Here is a 17,216-nt window from a genome sequence, read left to right as displayed (position 1 = left end):
GTGATGTGCTGTTAATACTTTCCGGATGCACTGTATATACTGAACGAGCACTGGTGGCTCAGTGGTAAGTGTGGTTTCGCCTAACAATACGGAAGGCCCGGGTTCGATTCCCAGCCAGTGCCCAAATCCCAGCCACTGGAAAAACCTGTGCCAAACTTGTATGTGCAAACCGGATGGTCTGCTGTGGCGACTCCTTGCCAGGAGCAGCCAAAAGACCAACAACTATGTACAGTATATATACTGACAAAATCATTTATCAATAAATAAATCTACCAAAACATCCTTGCTGTGATATATGAGGAACAACACTGTGAGGCTCTGTTATTGATAAATTTCCTGAAACATTATGCCACATTGTGGTTTATTGTGGTTTATTTACTTTTCCAAAGGGAAAAAGAATCATGGTTATGGATTATGTATGTTTTGAGACTCATATCTGTCTTGCTTTACTATATTAAATTACTGACATAATGGAGGTTTACAGGATGTTATTGAATTCTAAATGAGTCTTGTGTAAAACAGGCTGTTGTTTTCTCAGTGCAGAGAGAGATAGTGATGAGGTTAAAAACAAAAACACTGGAGTATTTCTTTAATAAGAGAGAGAGAGCGAGAGAGGGTGGGAGGAGAATAAAGGACAAACAAGGACAGGGGAGAAGTGTGGAAAAGAGGACAGAAGGAGGAGAGAAGGCCCCCTCGGGGACTCTGCTACCTTGTTCCACCAGCCCTGCTGTGGTGCCTGCTGCTGCAGCGACAGCAGCGGCGGCGGCAGTGACCGAGGCCGGAGCCGTGGTCTGCCTGCTACCCACTGACACGCACCGTCCACACACACACACACAAAGTGAGAGAGATAAGAGAGAGAAAAAGAAGGAATAGAAAGGGAGAAAGAGCACAAGAAGGAAAGAATTGTTTATTAGTCTAAGAGCAAAAGAGTTTTTTTCTCTTTTAATGATCCCCACTCAAAAAAACATCACATCAGAGGTTCATTTTAAACATCCTCAGCAACAGAAAACTAAAAAAAACAAAAAAAACATCATGGACACGATTCTGTGGAAGACATGGGTGCACAGAGAGACAGATTTCTGACGAAGTAACAGACGACAGGGTCACATGAGGACACGGAGTGACTCGAGGACGAAACGATTCCTCAAAACACGGTTCATGAATCTCAGACGTGTTAAAAAAGTCGACATGGCGCATTGGAAAAACAACAAACAAAAAAACAGAAATCTGATGGAACACAGACTGCGAGTGACTTACCAGAGAAGTTTCGGGACACCAGCATGGTAGTAAGGATAGCGCCCTACAAGGAGAGAGAGAAGGAGAGAGAAGGAGTAAGAAGAGTACAGGGAGGACGATAGGGAATAATTGTGTAGGGGTTAGTGAGTCAGGTTTAACTGGAAACATTCTGCCTGAGCTGGTTAACAAACAGAGAATTATGGTAATAAAGTTCGGAAGACAAACTCAAGTAGCTCTCCAGAACAATAAAGTCAAAAGAGGTGAAGAAACAAATCATAAAGGTGAATTCTAAATTTTTTTCTTTATATGACCAAAAATAAAGCCATATATATATATATACACAAACATATATATATATATATATATATATATATATACACACTACTCACAATTAGTTAGGGATATTGTGAAAGACGTCATACATACGGTGTTCAGACATTTCAGACATTTCTAGGATAGGGAGGCAATTGTATTGGGGTGATAGAAAGACCTCATTTTGTGTTTTGTCATGGTCTCATTGTCGTGGTCTCATTGTGTACAGGTGTGCCTTAGATTGGGGCCAATCCCAAAAGACAACCTTTTTCAATGTGGAATCAATTTCAACATTCTGTGGGTACAAAAAGCTGTTCCCTTTCAGTCGATTCACTCGGTACAACACATATAGTATGGGATATCACGCCCTCTCGTGTCCTGGCTGAAGCCACCTTTATTCACGCCGTAAAGGCAGGCAAACCTGTGGTGACGTAGGTGTAGCCCCGCCTACACCTATAAACCACCGTCGCCACGGTTGACCCTCAGTTCTTACGCTCTTCACCTCGCTGTGAACACCTTTTCCGTAGAGTTTTCTAGGTGCTGCTAGTAAACTCTACGTTTTACGTTAAAAGACTGCGCTTAAAATCAGCTTAACTGCTCTTGTTGGCGTTAGCGACAACAGCCTCATTTTGGTGAGTCGTCTACCCGCGGGGCGCTGACTTTTAAGTTTTCTGACAGTCAGAACATTAGCAACATCTCAGTTAGTTGGCTTCTGTTTAGCTGTGCTAACAGCGCTAGCTAAGATGAGCATGCAAGCTAATGTAGCTAAGAAGAGGTCCGCTGTTCGCCCCTGTCCTCAGGAGTGCGGCTTCTCCTTGCACGAGAAGGACCAGCACGAAGCGTGCCCCGTCTGTCTGGGGATTCTCCATGCTAGGAGAGCTCTAGCTGAGCCAGAGTCATGTGAGCTTTGTCGCCAGCTCCGGCGTTCAACGCTGGAAAGACGGGTCACGTTCGTGGAAAGGACCCTGGGGAGAAATACAGTCGCTCAGCAGGACCCCCTCCTTTCCGAATCAGCAGTCCCAGCTTCGCCTGTGTCTGCTGACGAGGAATTTCCGTCAGAAGTCCCCGCACCTAGCTGGGCGGACCAGATGGAGTATCTCGAGGGTTCGGAGGACCGTGGGCTCTCCTACAGCGCTGGCCAGCAGCCAGGCACCGAGCAGCATGCTTTCGAGGACGATGACGTGCTCGACATCGGCCTAGAGATACATGGCTTGTCGGAGGACGAGCATGAAATTGTGCCGCCTGTTCAGAGCTCCGCTGCTACTGCGTTAACCGCTCGGGACGACACTTCATTTTTTGCTCTCTACCGCCGAGCGGCTGAGAAGCTGGAGGTGGAGTGGCCCTCCCCGCAGCCGGCTCAAAAACCGTCAAGGTTCGCGGGATTTTTTCTTCCTCCTGAACCGACAACAGTTAAGAACTGCTTGCCCATGTTTCCCGACTTTGTCGGCGAATTAACGTCGTCATGGAGCAAGCCGCTGTCGACCCGTGTATCAGTGCCCGGTTACGGACAATATTTGGAATTACACGGAGCTGAGAAGGCAGGACTAGTTAGCCCACCGCCAATGGAGCCATCTTTGGCTGCTTATTTGGCACCCTCGCACAATCATGGAGTGTCTGGACCTACTCTCCTTCCGTCTAAACATTGTAGATTCTCCTCTGCCCAGCTGGAGAAGATTTATCGCGCTCAAGCGGGCACTGCTCGTGCGCTCAATTCCGCTACGCTGCTTCAAACATATCAGGCAATGTGTTTGGCAGAGCTCGGCTCACTGGTGCCTCAGGAGAGCCCGTTCTGTGCGCTGCTTAACGAGGTCAGGACAGCGACAGACTACATTTTGCGCATGTCTCGTTGTGCGGCTCTTTCCCTCGGAAGAGGGATGGCGAGCGCAGTAGTAGCACAGAGGCATTTATGGCTCACGCTCTCTGACATTCCTGATAGAGACAGGGCTGTCTACTTGGACGAACCGCTGTCTGCTGAGGGTTTGTTCGGCCAGTCACTCGATGCCATTCAGGCAAAGTTTGACTTCAGAAGGAAACAGGCCGAAGCGTTGCGAGACATTATTCCGCGACGAGAGGTGAAGCCCAAACAGGCTCGAAGTATGACCACTCCGCGACCACCTCATAAGAGACCACCGCCGGCAGCTAGCTCGAGCTCTCGACCGGTGAAACAACAGCCTCCCAGGCAAAACCCACGGCAGTCGGCCTGGGGTATGGGCCCCCCACCAGGCGTCCGAAAGGATTCAGCGACTAGGAGGAAGAATCCTCACTCCTCCTAGCTCAGATTTTAAAGAGAGAGGAGCTCTGGCAACAGGGAGACACTGCTTCTCCTCTCTCAATGCCGCCCAAGAGGCCGCTACGTTATGTTCAGGAAATCAGTCCCAAACGGCGCTGCACTTCCCTAACACAGTCTCCCAAGCACAATCCCCCCCCCTCACACACAAGTGTTTATGTTCGAGTTATGAACCCCAGTTGGGGCGTGTTAAAAAGTTCTCAGGGACTTACAGCAAGTACCCTCGATGTTTGCAGTGTGATTGCCCCAAAAATGGTGCATTTTGTAAATCATGTGAATGTTACATTATTAAAACCAATAAAGAATTTTCCTGTTTACAATGTTGCAAAACAAAAAAGCCCAGTGCCATCGATGAGGCTGCACTCTGGCGAAACGCCAGGGGGCAGCAGACCCCTTTCAGAAACCAATGCGGGCCGGTTGGCGTCCCACGTTCTCGAGTGGCGCGCATGCGCAGTCTCGACATGGGTGCAAAACACAGTCGCTATGGGATACCGACTGCAGTTTCGCGTAAAGCCACCGCGCTTCTCTTCCATAATCAACACCGAGGTGTCGGACGACGCCGCAGCGGTGCTTCGGGAAGAGATAAATTCTCTTCTGAGCAAAAGGGCGATTCAAGTGGTGCCTCCTTCGGAAGCGAACTCAGGTTGGTACAGCCGGTATTTTGTCGTTCCGAAGAGGGGGGGAGGACTGCGTCCTATTTTGGATCTGAGAATATTGAACACGTTTCTAAGAACGTACAAGTTCAAAATGCTTACTCTGAGGCAACTGCTAAATGCAATAGGCCCGGGAGATTGGTTCACTACGATCGATCTCACAGATGCTTATTTTCATATAGCGATCTTTCCGCGCCACAGAAAGTTTCTGAGGTTTGCATTCGAGGGCGTGGCCTACGAGTACCTAGTGCTGCCGTTCGGCCTGTCACTAGCTCCCCGAACGTTCACGAAGTGCGCCGAGGCGGCGCTGTCTCCTCTTCGGGAGAAAGGCATTCGCATATTAGCCTATCTCACATTCAGACTTTAGGGTTCTCAGTAAATATGCAGAAAAGCTCACTGATTCCGAGTCAACAGTGTTCATTCCTGGGTCTGGAGATATGCTCCGTTACCAGCCGAGCACGTCTCTCAGAGCACAGAATAGCCGCGTTTCAGCGCTGCCTTGCTCTGTTTCAGTTGCAACACAAACTTCGTTTCCGAGTGTTTTTACAACTAATGGGAATGATGGCGTCTATGATCACTGTGGTGCCTCTCGGGCTGTTGAACATGCGTGCGTTTCAGCGCTGGGTGCGCTCTCACCGCCTATGTGCGGCGCGCCACCTCAACAGGAGGCTGACGGTGACACCGTCATGCATGTCAGCCCTTCTGCCCTGGAGGGAACCCAGGCTATTACGTCAGGGCTCTCCGATAGGCAGGGTATCGTTTCGCAAAGTGGTGTCAACAGATGCCTCCCTCAGCGGCTGGGGCGCTCTGTGCGACGGCTCTGCGGTCAGGGGGGCGTGGTCACAGAAACAACGCAGGCTTCACATCAACTATTTGGAGCTGTTAGCAGTGTTCTTAGCCCTGAGTCATTTTCGTCTGGCTTTAACAGGCCATCATGTTCTAATCAGGACAGACAATACAACAGTGGTGTCGTATATAAACAGACAAGGGGGGACTCGTTCACTTCCCCTGCTGAAACTCTCTCATTCTCTATTGCTATGGTCCAGTGTTCATCTTCTGTCACTCAGGGCCACTCACATTCCAGGGCACCTGAATTTGGGGGCGGACCTTCTATCCAGAGGGGGCCCGCTTGTGAGGGAATGGAGATTACACCCATGGGTGGTAGCTCAGATCTGGGAGCGCTTCGGCAGGGCAGCAGTGGATCTTTTTGCATCCAAAGAAAATGCTCACTGCCCACTATTCTTCTCCATAACGGATCGCAATGCCCCACTGGGGATCGATGCGCTGGCACACTCATGGCCCCCAGCTCTATTGTATGCTTTCCCTCCGGTAGAACTGATTCTGCCTGTCACAGAGAGGGTACGTCAGCAGGGCCTGTCACTAATCCTGGTGGCACCTCATTGGCCGGCGAAGTTGTGGTACGCAGAGATAGTCAGCCTGCTAGCAGCAGAACCATGGAAACTTCCTCTCCTCAGGGACCTTCTGTCTCAGGCAGGGGGAGAGGTAGTGCACCCGCGTCCCGAGCTGTGGAACTTGCACGCTTACCTGTTGAAAGGTCCAATTTGTTAGCAAAAGGGCTTCCCCCGAATGTGATTGAGACAATCCAAAGTGCTCGGGCCTCGTCTACTAGAGGTTTATATGCTTACAAGTGGCGAGCATTTGAGCAATGGTGTCAAGAACATAATGTTCTTCCATTTCAGTGCTCCATGGTGGAGATTTTGTCTTTTCTACAAGAACTATTAGAGAAAGGCCTTTCCTTTTCTACTATTAAAGTGTACTTGGCGGCTATATCAGCCTGTCATGTTGGTTTTGACGGAGTGTCACCAGGGGCTCATCCGCTGGCAGTACGGTTTTTAAAGGGAGTGCGACGTCTGCGACCCACTACGAGGTCCAGTGTTCCGTCCTGGGATTTATTGTTAGTGCTTGAGGCCCTCTGTGGTCCTCCTTTTGAGCCAGTTGAGTCTATAGATATGAAAATTCTTTCATATAAGACGGCACTTCTTCTTGCTTTAGCATCTGCTAAACGAGTGGGCGATCTCCACGCTTTATCCGTGCATCCATCCTGTACGCAGTTTGCTGCTAATGGGTTAAAGGTTACTCTACGGCCGAACGCGGCCTATGTACCGAAGGTCGTCTCCACTGATTATAGCTCTATGGTCTTTGACCTTTATAGCTTTTTTCCTCCTCCTTTTGCTTCTGATGAGCAGAGAAAATTGCATAATTTGTGCCCCGTACGTGCACTACGAGTGTACATGGACCGTACAGTAGATATGCGCTTATGTGATCAACTGTTTATCTGCTTTGCCAGTCCAGTAAAGGGTAAAGCGCTGTCTAAACAGCGGCTTTCCCATTGGATTGTGGAGGCTATTACACTAGCTTATAGTAGCAAGAGTGTCCCATTGCCTCTGGGTGTGAAAGCACATTCAACGAGAGCTATGGCAACATCATGGGCTCTGTTCAAAGGAATGTCTGTGGGCGAGATTTGCGCGGCAGCCAGTTGGTCCTCACCACACACTTTTGTCCGGTTCTACCGACTTGATATAACGGCCCCCTCGGTGGTTCATTGTGTCCTCTCTGCGGGGTCCTTAATGCAGTAGAGTAGCTGTCAGGGTTCTTGTGACTAACTTTGATAGATACTCGGCGGGGCGTGAATATATGTCCCATACTATATGTGTTGTACCGAGTGAATCGACTGAAAGGGAACGAATGGTTATGACTATAACCTCTGTTCCCTGAAGGAGAGGAACGAGGTACAACACATTGCTGCCCCGCCTCATAGTTACGCTCGGCGAAGAGCGGCTATCGAACTGAGGGTCAACCGTGGCGACGGTGGTTTATAGGTGTAGGCGGGGCTACACCTACGTCACCACAGGTTTGCCTGCCTTTACGGCGTGAATAAAGGTGGCTTCAGCCAGGACACGAGAGGGCGTGATATCCCATACTATATGTGTTGTACCTCGTTCCTCTCCTTCAGGGAACAGAGGTTATAGTCATAACCATTCGGTATTGTCAGTAAGCCATTTCAAGTTCATCATTCAAACAGGCGTGAACAAACGACGTCACTTAACGGACGAGCAGCGCCACCTGGCCATGGCGCACCTTCGGGTCGGTGGCAGGCAGTCAGATGTTGCTCATGAACTTGGTGTGTCTCAAAGTGTCATCAGCAGACTTGCATCAAGACACAGAAATACTAGCAAAGTTCATGACAGACCCAGGAGTGGAGCCCCACGAGTGACAGACCGCAACGATGACCAGTACCTAAGGACCTATGCACTCAGACATCATTATGCAACTGCCACACAGTTACAGGCCCGTTTACGAGATGCGTGGGGTACTAGGGTTTCCAGACAAACCATTCGCAACCGACTCAACCACTTTGGCTTGAATGCCAGACGACGGTTGCAGGTGACTCCACTGACACCAAGACACCGCCATGAATGTTTGCAGTGGGCACAAGACCATGTGACCTGTACAATGCAGCAGCGGTCTACCATCCTGTTCACTGATGAGTGTCGTCAGCGATGCTGAAGAAGGCGAGGTGAGCGTTCCACTGAGGTCAACATGGTTCCCAGGGTTTGCTTTGGTGGAGGAAGTGCAACAGTCTGGGCAGGCATCACCAGTCAGCGCAAAACAGATTTGGTTATTGTACATGGCTCAGTCACTGCACGTTCTTACCTAAGAGACATTATAAAACATCATGATCCCCCAATTCCGCCAGCACACCCCCAACTTTCTGTTCATGGATGATACTTTCACATCATGGCAGAATTGTCACAGCTCAACTTCAGGAAGTTGGAGTGCCTCATATGGTATGATCATGACCTGAACCCCATAGAGCACATCTGGGACCAGTTGAAGCAGAGACTGGATGATCGTACCCCACCCGAACGTGACCTCTGCACTCTGATATCATGAGGCTAGTGAGGAGCATGAGACGTCGCTGTCAAGCTGTCATTGCGGCAAATGGTGGAAACACCCACTACATTGTCAATTTATTGTTATTTGGGGCTATCCCTGGTATTGTCTAATTTTTTGGGGTAATAAATATTAAAATAATGAAAATAGTGTTTCTTCTTATACATTATTAGTAACATTAAAGGGAACTTTTACTTATTTCATTCAAATTCAGGGCAAATAGGAAAAGCACCCATGTAAATAACAATATCCCTAACTTATATATATATATATATATATTTTTTTTTTTTAATATATATATTTATATAAATTTTATATACATTTTATATTTTGGCAAAATAAATAGTTAATAACAAATTTATTTCCTGGATATTACGTGCTTTTACTTAATTTCTTATTTTGTCAAAAGACAGAAAATAGCCATTTTACCTGGCAAACTTTTTATTTGTGACCTATTTTCTATGTAAAATGATTCTAAAGTTACAAAAAAATTTAAAAATGTTTGAATTGAGTAGTTTTTCAAGATTTGCAACAGTAACCTTAATTATTTTCACGGATAAGCAACCAAATACAGTCTTGCTTTTGTTTTTTTACATATTACTGTGGAAAGTTCCAGAAAAATCCAAAAATCCTAGAACATCTCAGCACTAAATCTACCTGGAATATTCTGGAAAATTAAAAAAACCTCATCAGTTTGAAGATAAAAGTAGGTTTTGTACGTTTACTTTAGCCATAAGACAGTTAGGAAAAACAGCACAATGTGTGATTTCTAATTAAGCATAAATAAATGAATAAACGTACATATATGCATTTAAAAGTAATACTACATGCATTTTCAACAGGTAAAATGGTAGATTGTTTATTTGTATCTGAATATCAAATGGTGCTCTGCTAGCCATAAAAACCTTATACCCTATATAGTGAGTATGTATAGTGTATGTATAGTGAATGTAAAGTGATTTGGAATTCAGTCAAACCTCAAGCCAAGGATTTTTATGTCTCAATTCAATATAAATATTAGAGGGGGGGGGGAATCCCCTTTTTTGGTAAATATTTTTTTGTTTCTCTTAGACAGCCTTGAGTGTATGTCACACCTTGAGTTTCCTCCTGGCGTTGAACTTCTTCAGGCACTCCACTGTCTCTTGTCTGTGCATCATGGAGGCCACTGTAGAGCGTTGCTAAGGAGACAGATAATGAGAACTAAGTGTTGACATCTACACGACTGTGCATAATTGTTTTACCTACTGTAAATGACACAATAGTACATAAAGTGTATCCCCTATGCATAGTGTGTGTACTTACACAGACCCATGGGTGTTTAAGAGCCTCCTGTGCTGTGATTCTCTTGGCTGGATTAATGGTCAACATCTGGTTGATGAGATTTTTGGCTTCAGGGGTGACTGTGTCCCACTCTGGAGAGGGAAACTAGCCAAAAACAACTAAGAACGTCAAACACACTCACACACACTCATACTGATGAATCAGAGTAATCTACAACCAGTGTCAACATCTTTTCTTTTTTTTTCTTTTTTTAAGAACGGTACAACTATTTAATGGCACTTTTACTAAATTTAGATTAAAAAAACACCTATAAACCACATGAAACAGGAAAAAATGGTTATAGCTTTTTTACTTTGAACCTCTTATAGCTTATGTTTTTTTTCCTTTGTAAAAGTGCATTTCACATTTGTTTTACTAGATTGGATTTCACTTCCTGTACACTCACATGCTGTTATGAGGATCTCCAATATTTACAATATTATTTTATAATATCTAACATAGCCCTATCATACAATATTATTTTTATAATATCTAACACAACCCTATCTTAACTGGTACTGGAGGTGGGAGTTATGTTGGAAATATCATAGAAAAATTCTCAAAAGCATTTCTTTATACATTTTGTGACAACAGATCAGAAGTAGTTTTGCAATAAGTAAATAAATAAATAAATAAGTAAATAACTAGTGATACTGATATTAAGTAATTTTGCTTTAATAAAAATATCTGTTCAATGACACATGATTTAATGTCTTTCAGTTTGTTACAAACTGAAAATTAATTAATATAAATTAAATAAATCACAATATCTCCAATAATTACTGTAACTGTTTTTAATTATATTGATATTACATTGTCATCCACCCCATCATAGCCCATAACTTAATTGTTATGATTAATAATAATCATAACAATCATAATAAGATAATAATCTGGCCAGGGTTAGTGAGTGATCCATTGCTAACTAGGATACAATTTCAGACAGATTTTAGGCAGAAGAAAAGACGAAGGGAGGATGAAGAAGAAACAGTGTGACTTACATCATAAGCCCCAGCTTTAATCTGCTGGTAGAGTTTGTGCTGGTCCTCATCCCAGAATGGAGGATAACCAACCAGCAGAATGTAGAGGATCACACCTGACACATACACACATAAACACACAAACTTGCAAGACATCTGTGTTGCTCTGTATGTCTTTCAAATGTCTCCATTTTTGAGAATGTGTTTACCACAGGCCCAAATGTCCACAGGTTTTCCATACGCCTCCTTCCTCAACACCTCAGGGGACAGATACCCTGGTGTTCCAGCAAATCCTGCAAATCAAACACACACGCTTTAATGTTATTAACCAACACATACAACAACAAAAAAAATCTGTATGTAATGCAAAATTTCATTACAATTCCTGGTTCGACTTGAACTCCCCTTGCATTTGAGTCTTTCTAGAGATAATTTCAAACACGCCTTACAATACAATCCACAGGTGCTTCATACTAGTTAAGCATTATCTGCTCTGGAATCTGGGTCAAAGTTTTTTATAACTCTCTTCTGTATAGAATTCAGGCCAAGCTCAGTAGAAAAAGAATGACAGAACTAATAGGCACGAAAGACAGGAGCTGATTTAAGTTGGTCAAAAATACAGGTCTAAACAGGCTTTTAGAAGGTGAGATGACACTGGGGTCCAGTAGCATACCAAACCACGCCTGCTGGTCTCCCTGCACCTCGATCGCCAGACCGAAATCAGCCAGCTTCACAGCAGCGTTCTTACACTTGCTGGCCAGGAGTAGGTTCTCTGGCTGGATGGAGAGCAAGGAAAATTTGTAATACTTGTACATCACATACACACACACAAACACAAATACTGAACACGGACTGGCAGGTACACTAGACATGCAAACATCTGCACACAAACTGTAGAAAGCAACACAGCAACACACACTCATACATACAAGATTAAATTAATGCCATATTTCATACACCTTCCCCATTTTGACTCACTTGGGGGGGTTAAAAAAAGAGAGAGAGAGAGACACATGGATGCATTTGACAGCTTGACATTTTATTACCATGCTTTGTTCTTACCCTGTGTTTTAACTTAAGGTTATGAGAAATTAATCAATTAAACTTGGAACGTTACACAGAACTTCTAAACTTTCTAACCAGAGTGCGGGAGTGAAGTCATTATTTGCCTTTGCTGATTTTGGAAGTGTGAGTGTACAACTGCAACCGTGTGTGAGAGTGTGTGTGTGTGTGTGACCCAGATTAGCTAGCCTCGTTATTCTCGCTCACTGACAGATACTAATAACATACTGTCTCCCTTAGGACTCTCTGATACACTGTGCATAACACATGCATGCACACACACACACAAACACATACATACATATACATATATATATATATATATATATATATATATACACACACACACACACACACTGTCATATAACAGTACCTCAGACCAATCTACAGTATATTCACATCTTTCAACAAAAGGTGCTACTGCGGTTTAAAATGTCATGTTTTTCTGCATTGCAGGGGTTTGGGATTCTGCTCACTACTACCTATGGAACTCCTTTTACCTTCTTTGTATTGCAGGTGGAAAGGTTGAGGATTTCTGTGAAACGTCACCAAGAAATGCTTTCTAACGCTTGCTTCTGTATTTTTGCACTAGAGCTAAACCCTGAAGCAGCTAATAAATAATGGAAATGAAGCGTGTTGCTGACTAATATTGTGATCATGTCTAATCTTAAATCATGACTTGTCTTTTTTTTTTTTTTTACAATATGCTCAGCAATAATAATCAAACAAACTTTTTTGGTGGCTTTCGGACATTTTTTGTTGTCATAAAAATGTATAAATTATTTATTTTTTGGTATGTTGTACTGTAGATGTTGTAGATTGCATCTAGAGCATATATCTAGCTTCCACTTTGTACCAATGTGGAAATGAGGCGTGGAAGAGAAGGAAATAACAAATATGGTCGTGAGATCATGCGCAAAAATCCTGACAATGCCGCAGCCATTCATGGAGGGGAGCAACAGGGCAAAATTAGCTGTGCTCTCTGGGTGGGAGGGGCATGTTCTCTTACTTTCTCTCTCTCTCTCTCTTGTCAATCAAGGCAACCCTATACAGTAGTGGATGGCTGTGAGCTCATGTATGAAAAAGAGAGCAGACAGAAGTTTCTCTTTGTGTATCATTTGCGCTGTATTTCTTTTCTGCTACTTTATAAAACTGGTAAATCATTGGCACGATCCTAAACTCCATGGGCTCCAGAATTCTGGCCATGTTAAGATTAAGCCAAAATTTTCTTTCCGAAAAACCGAACGGTTCCTTGTATTTATTTGACCACAGTGGGGTCATATCCCATATCTTAAGTGCAGCATTATTTCTGAGAGGTCAGCCTTGCCAGCACTGCCGAGTGCCAGAACACATTGAGCTCCTCCAAGTCTTAAGGCTGGATTGTAGGAGGAATTCTGAACTGCGCCGTGTCCTTAGGGAGCACGCAAATCTGGAAGAAAATCTGCCTCCCTTTACTCGTCTCCGAACTGCACAACGGTTCGATTTCCTTCCTCGGCTATACTGTATGTACAAACACGCGCGCGCACACAGAAACAATGACTCACGCACAAGAAGTCACTGAAAGACTCCCAACTTGCTGAGTGGGTTTTGCTCACTTTGACTGAGATTAGTTCAGAAAGATTTACTGTGTGTGAGTAACACATCCTGCTGCAGCTCAGCATAACACTCTGTATGTGAATGTGTGTGTGTGTGTGTGAGAATGTGTACTGGAACGGAACAGATCTCTTATTCCTGTGGAGGCTGCTCTTGCTGCATTCCTACTACCAAGAGTAGGAGTCACAGGCCTCTGTTCAAAAGGGCACTCCAATTTAAGCAGACATCGATAGCGTGAAACCGGAGTGGCCCCTGCACTCAGGGGACCTGACTGGCAAACTAAACAATGACGCATCACACTTAAGCCACGTGTGGTGTGTGTGTGTGTGTGTGTGTTTAATGCTTTCAAATATGTGTTTAACCGAATGCGACTAGCTCGTTCCACAAGAGTGGAGATTAAACGTCTGGGACAAAGATTTAAAAAGGAACACAACCAAAAGCTTAGGAAACTCTTGTTCAAAATATGCAACTATACCAGGAGACCCAAATACAAACTTTCACTACCAATCAAGTTTGCACAAACCTTCTAATTTTATGGTCTTTCCTGAGTTTTCTTTTCTTTCTACATCCAAAATATGCAATTAATCTCCCTTGAACAGTTGATATTGAGACGTTTCTGCTACTTATGCTCTGTAAAGCCTTCATAACGACCCTAAATCCTTTAATTGGTGATTTCTGAGGCTGGTGACTCTAAATGATTTTCCCCTCTGCAGCAGAGGTTCATTTTGGTCTTGCCTTCCTGTGATGGTCTTCATGAGAGCCAGTTTCATCATGGTGCTTGACGGTATTTTGCAAATGCACTTGACCATATTGTTCTTGCAAGAAATGTTTAGCCGAATAATGTTGTTACTTAATTACCCAATGGCATTTGTGTTATTTCAGTTAGAAAAAAAAGTATTGTCCTAGAATGTCCAACCTTTTGACTGGTACTGTAGAAATTTCTGTCTCCTCACATTAGTGTTTTTAGTTTTGATAAAAGTTCAGAACCATTAACGGTACGCGTTATGCTTCACCTCCTGTCTGACTGAAGCTGCATGGTGATGCGAAGCAGGGCGAAAGCTGCTTAAGTTGGTTTAAATAATGCACACTGGATGTCAGGAAGGGTCAGAGGTCACAAATTTTCAGTGAAAACCTGGGTATTATGATTGGTCTGTGATTCTGCTGTCTGTGCTGGCTCTCTCTGTACTACTTGATGAGAATTTGTAGTTCATTTAGAATGAATAGTAAATAGCTTTCAAATGGTGGTTACATTTTTATGTTACTAAAGGAAGGGAAATCTTTTCTTGGTATCTACAATATGGACGTTAATGGAATTCACACCAAGCAATAATTTGCTTTTCAGGGACAGGGTCATTGGTTAAATCACTGCAATGCAGAAAGCAGCAGAACTTTTAACCACCTTTCCCTATCCTTTCAGATACTACCCGGTTGAGTCTCCTGGCCAATCAGGACTCATAATTCTGATTTGTGTTTTAATTACAGTATGTCATGTTTATCAGTTAATAAAATCTCTAAAAGAAGCTGTACAGCCATTATAGTGATGGCTACTTTTCCACTTCTAGTAGCACTCTTCCCATTCCCATACACACACACACACACACACACACACACACACACACACACACACACCTTGCTCACACATTATTCAGCATACGACGACATGACACCTGTCACTTACCTTCAGGTCTCGGTGCACCACGCCCATTTGATGGCAGTGAAGCACCGCCTCCAGGATCTGCTGGATGCAATGACTGCATGCAAACACCAGGGGCGCATGTTAGTCTGAGCAGCGCTACAGTCCCGTGCACAGGCAAGGGGGTTTTGGGTATTTGGGATTGGGGGTGGGGGGGTGGAAGGGTAGGGTTGATCACTGCAGACACAAAAGCTCTTGCCTTCCAAACGTGAAAAAGAAACTCGATTCTGACGCTGCTGATGTGGTTTACTAGTGCAGGAAGCCATGTTAACATGAGTTATATTTGTCCTAATATAAAAAACCAGTCAGATATGACATGGCAAAGTGGTCACATGATCTACAACAGACCTTTAGCAAATACATTATGTGTACATAAGGATGCATTGATACCACTTTGTGCCAGTACAAGTATTAAATAACTATACTTTTACTTGCTGGCATTAAAAACTTGGTGAGGACAGAACACATGCTGACCTGATTGCGTTTCCCACAGTTTACTCTCAGGGTGTTTTTTTTTTCCCAGCCTAGAAAAAAAGATAGTTTCACTTCGTCCCCTCATAAAAGTTTCCAACAGTGACATGAAAAAGGAGGAAAGAGTAGTAGTGAACTCGCGTAGTGAGTGTCCAACTCTGCTGTATCTAAACAGTTTTACGAGTGGAAAAACGAGTAAATGAGAGCAGTGTCGGACAGATACTTGATCCTGACATTGGTATCTGTGCATCCCTATTTGTATATTGTTAATTAATTGTTTAATTTCACCTACACAACTTAATTTCCACATAGAAGGGTACGAAACAAATTAAGCACCAAACAGATATGATCTTTTTGGATATCCAATTCCAGATTTCCGGTTATACAAGGGGCATTCAAGTAAAAGCGAGACTTTTGGTTGTGCAGAATAACAGGACACACTTATTTCTCTATATAATTTCCTGCTACACTAATGCACTTATGCCAGTGTTTTATTAGTGCTTAGATAGAGTTACGGTCTTTAGGAGCCATGATCAGACCGCCTGCTTCAAGTCTGAAATAATGGCCTCCCAGAAACTCATTTATTAACTTCAAAAGTGGAAATTGTTTAGCATAAGGTCAGGACTATATAGGGTCATAAATCCCAGCTCAGTTCTTGTAGTGTGCAAGTGGTGTTGGTGAATGATTGTGTGTACAGTTCCCACAGACAGATGTGTCTCGCCCGCAAGCTGCCAACTGTCCAAGATCAAACATTCCATTCTCTGAGAACTTCTTCTCTCAAAAGTTTGGGATAATTTTTAACTCCATGGTCCTTTTTTTTTCTTTCTTCTTTTATTCCTATATCTACACTGTAAAGCAATGCTGAAGATGTCCAAAATATGCAACAATCTCCTTCGAACAGTTAATATTGAGATGTATCTACTACTCATGGTCTGTAAAGCCTTCGTAACAGCTCAAATCCGAGGAGTTGTTTGTTAATTATTGATTTCTAAAGCTGGTGAACTTCTCTACTGCACCAGAGGTAAATTTTGATCTTGCTTTCCTGGGATGATCTGCATGAGAGCCAGGTTCATCATGGTGCTCGATGGGTTTTGCAAATGCACTTGACACGATACTGTTCTTGAAAGAAACTACTGCAGAACAGCCGACCTTCATGTCTTAAAATAACACTATGTCTTATAAAAAACAATTGTTTTTGTTGTTGTTGTTAAATAATTCCCTAATTCTATAGTTTTGAAATTCCCAGTATTGTTGTTGAATATAGAAAATAAATCATAAAAACAAAAATAAAGAAATTTGCAGGTGATCTTAACCTTTTGAGCGGTAGTGTAAAGTATGTCCTGGTCACCTTACTGTGCTTTTATACAGTACATTTCACGAAAAAAATTGATCACAACTTCCGGTTTGACTTGAACACCCCTGGTATTAATGTTCGCCTTTCTGGCAAGACTTTCCACTAGATTTTGATGTGTTGAGATTTATCCAGTTGATGGGGTTTAAACTTACACACAAAAATACGTTTAGTGATACGGCATTAACTAAAACTGAAAGGCAAGGCAGTGTGTGTGTCTGTGGAGAATCGCGCCTCTTTTCTTCCAATCTATGCTCTACGTCTGTCAGCTCTGTAGTTCAGTACATAAATCGTGTTAATAAGGCCCCTATTTAGGGACAGAGCAACAGAACCATAACTTCAC

The 17,216-nt window shown here is 43.6% G+C and overlaps 1 protein-coding gene across 23 annotated transcripts in view; it reads right to left on the bottom strand.

Annotated features, from left to right (window-relative positions):
* The window catches only part of camk2b1 (calcium/calmodulin-dependent protein kinase (CaM kinase) II beta 1), an 87,049-nt gene that overhangs the window by 34,880 nt on the left and 34,953 nt on the right, over nt 1-17,216 (bottom strand). For 7 of the 23 annotated variants that reach the window (XM_053480745.1, XM_053480765.1, XM_053480758.1 and 4 more), the window contains exons 6-12: nt 15,037-15,109; nt 11,377-11,479; nt 10,913-10,996; nt 10,725-10,819; nt 9,706-9,828; nt 9,498-9,581; nt 1,258-1,300 (exon numbers count right to left, since the gene is read on the bottom strand). In XM_053480745.1, coding sequence (XP_053336720.1) covers nt 1,258-1,300; nt 9,498-9,581; nt 9,706-9,828; nt 10,725-10,819; nt 10,913-10,996; nt 11,377-11,479; nt 15,037-15,109 — 605 coding nt within the window. Of the gene's footprint in view, nt 1-709; nt 806-1,257; nt 1,301-9,497; nt 9,582-9,705; nt 9,829-10,724; nt 10,820-10,912; nt 10,997-11,376; nt 11,480-15,036; nt 15,110-17,216 lie in introns of all 23 variants that reach the window. The other 16 variants (XM_053480742.1, XM_053480752.1, XM_053480761.1 and 13 more) reach the window with 3 other exon arrangements.

Source organism: Clarias gariepinus, chromosome 21 (genome assembly GCF_024256425.1).
Source record: "Clarias gariepinus isolate MV-2021 ecotype Netherlands chromosome 21, CGAR_prim_01v2, whole genome shotgun sequence".
NCBI classification, from domain to species: Eukaryota; Metazoa; Chordata; class Actinopteri; order Siluriformes; family Clariidae; genus Clarias; species Clarias gariepinus.
The sequence above is the reverse complement of the archived record's forward strand: the minus strand, read 5'-3'. Positions and strand labels throughout refer to the sequence as shown.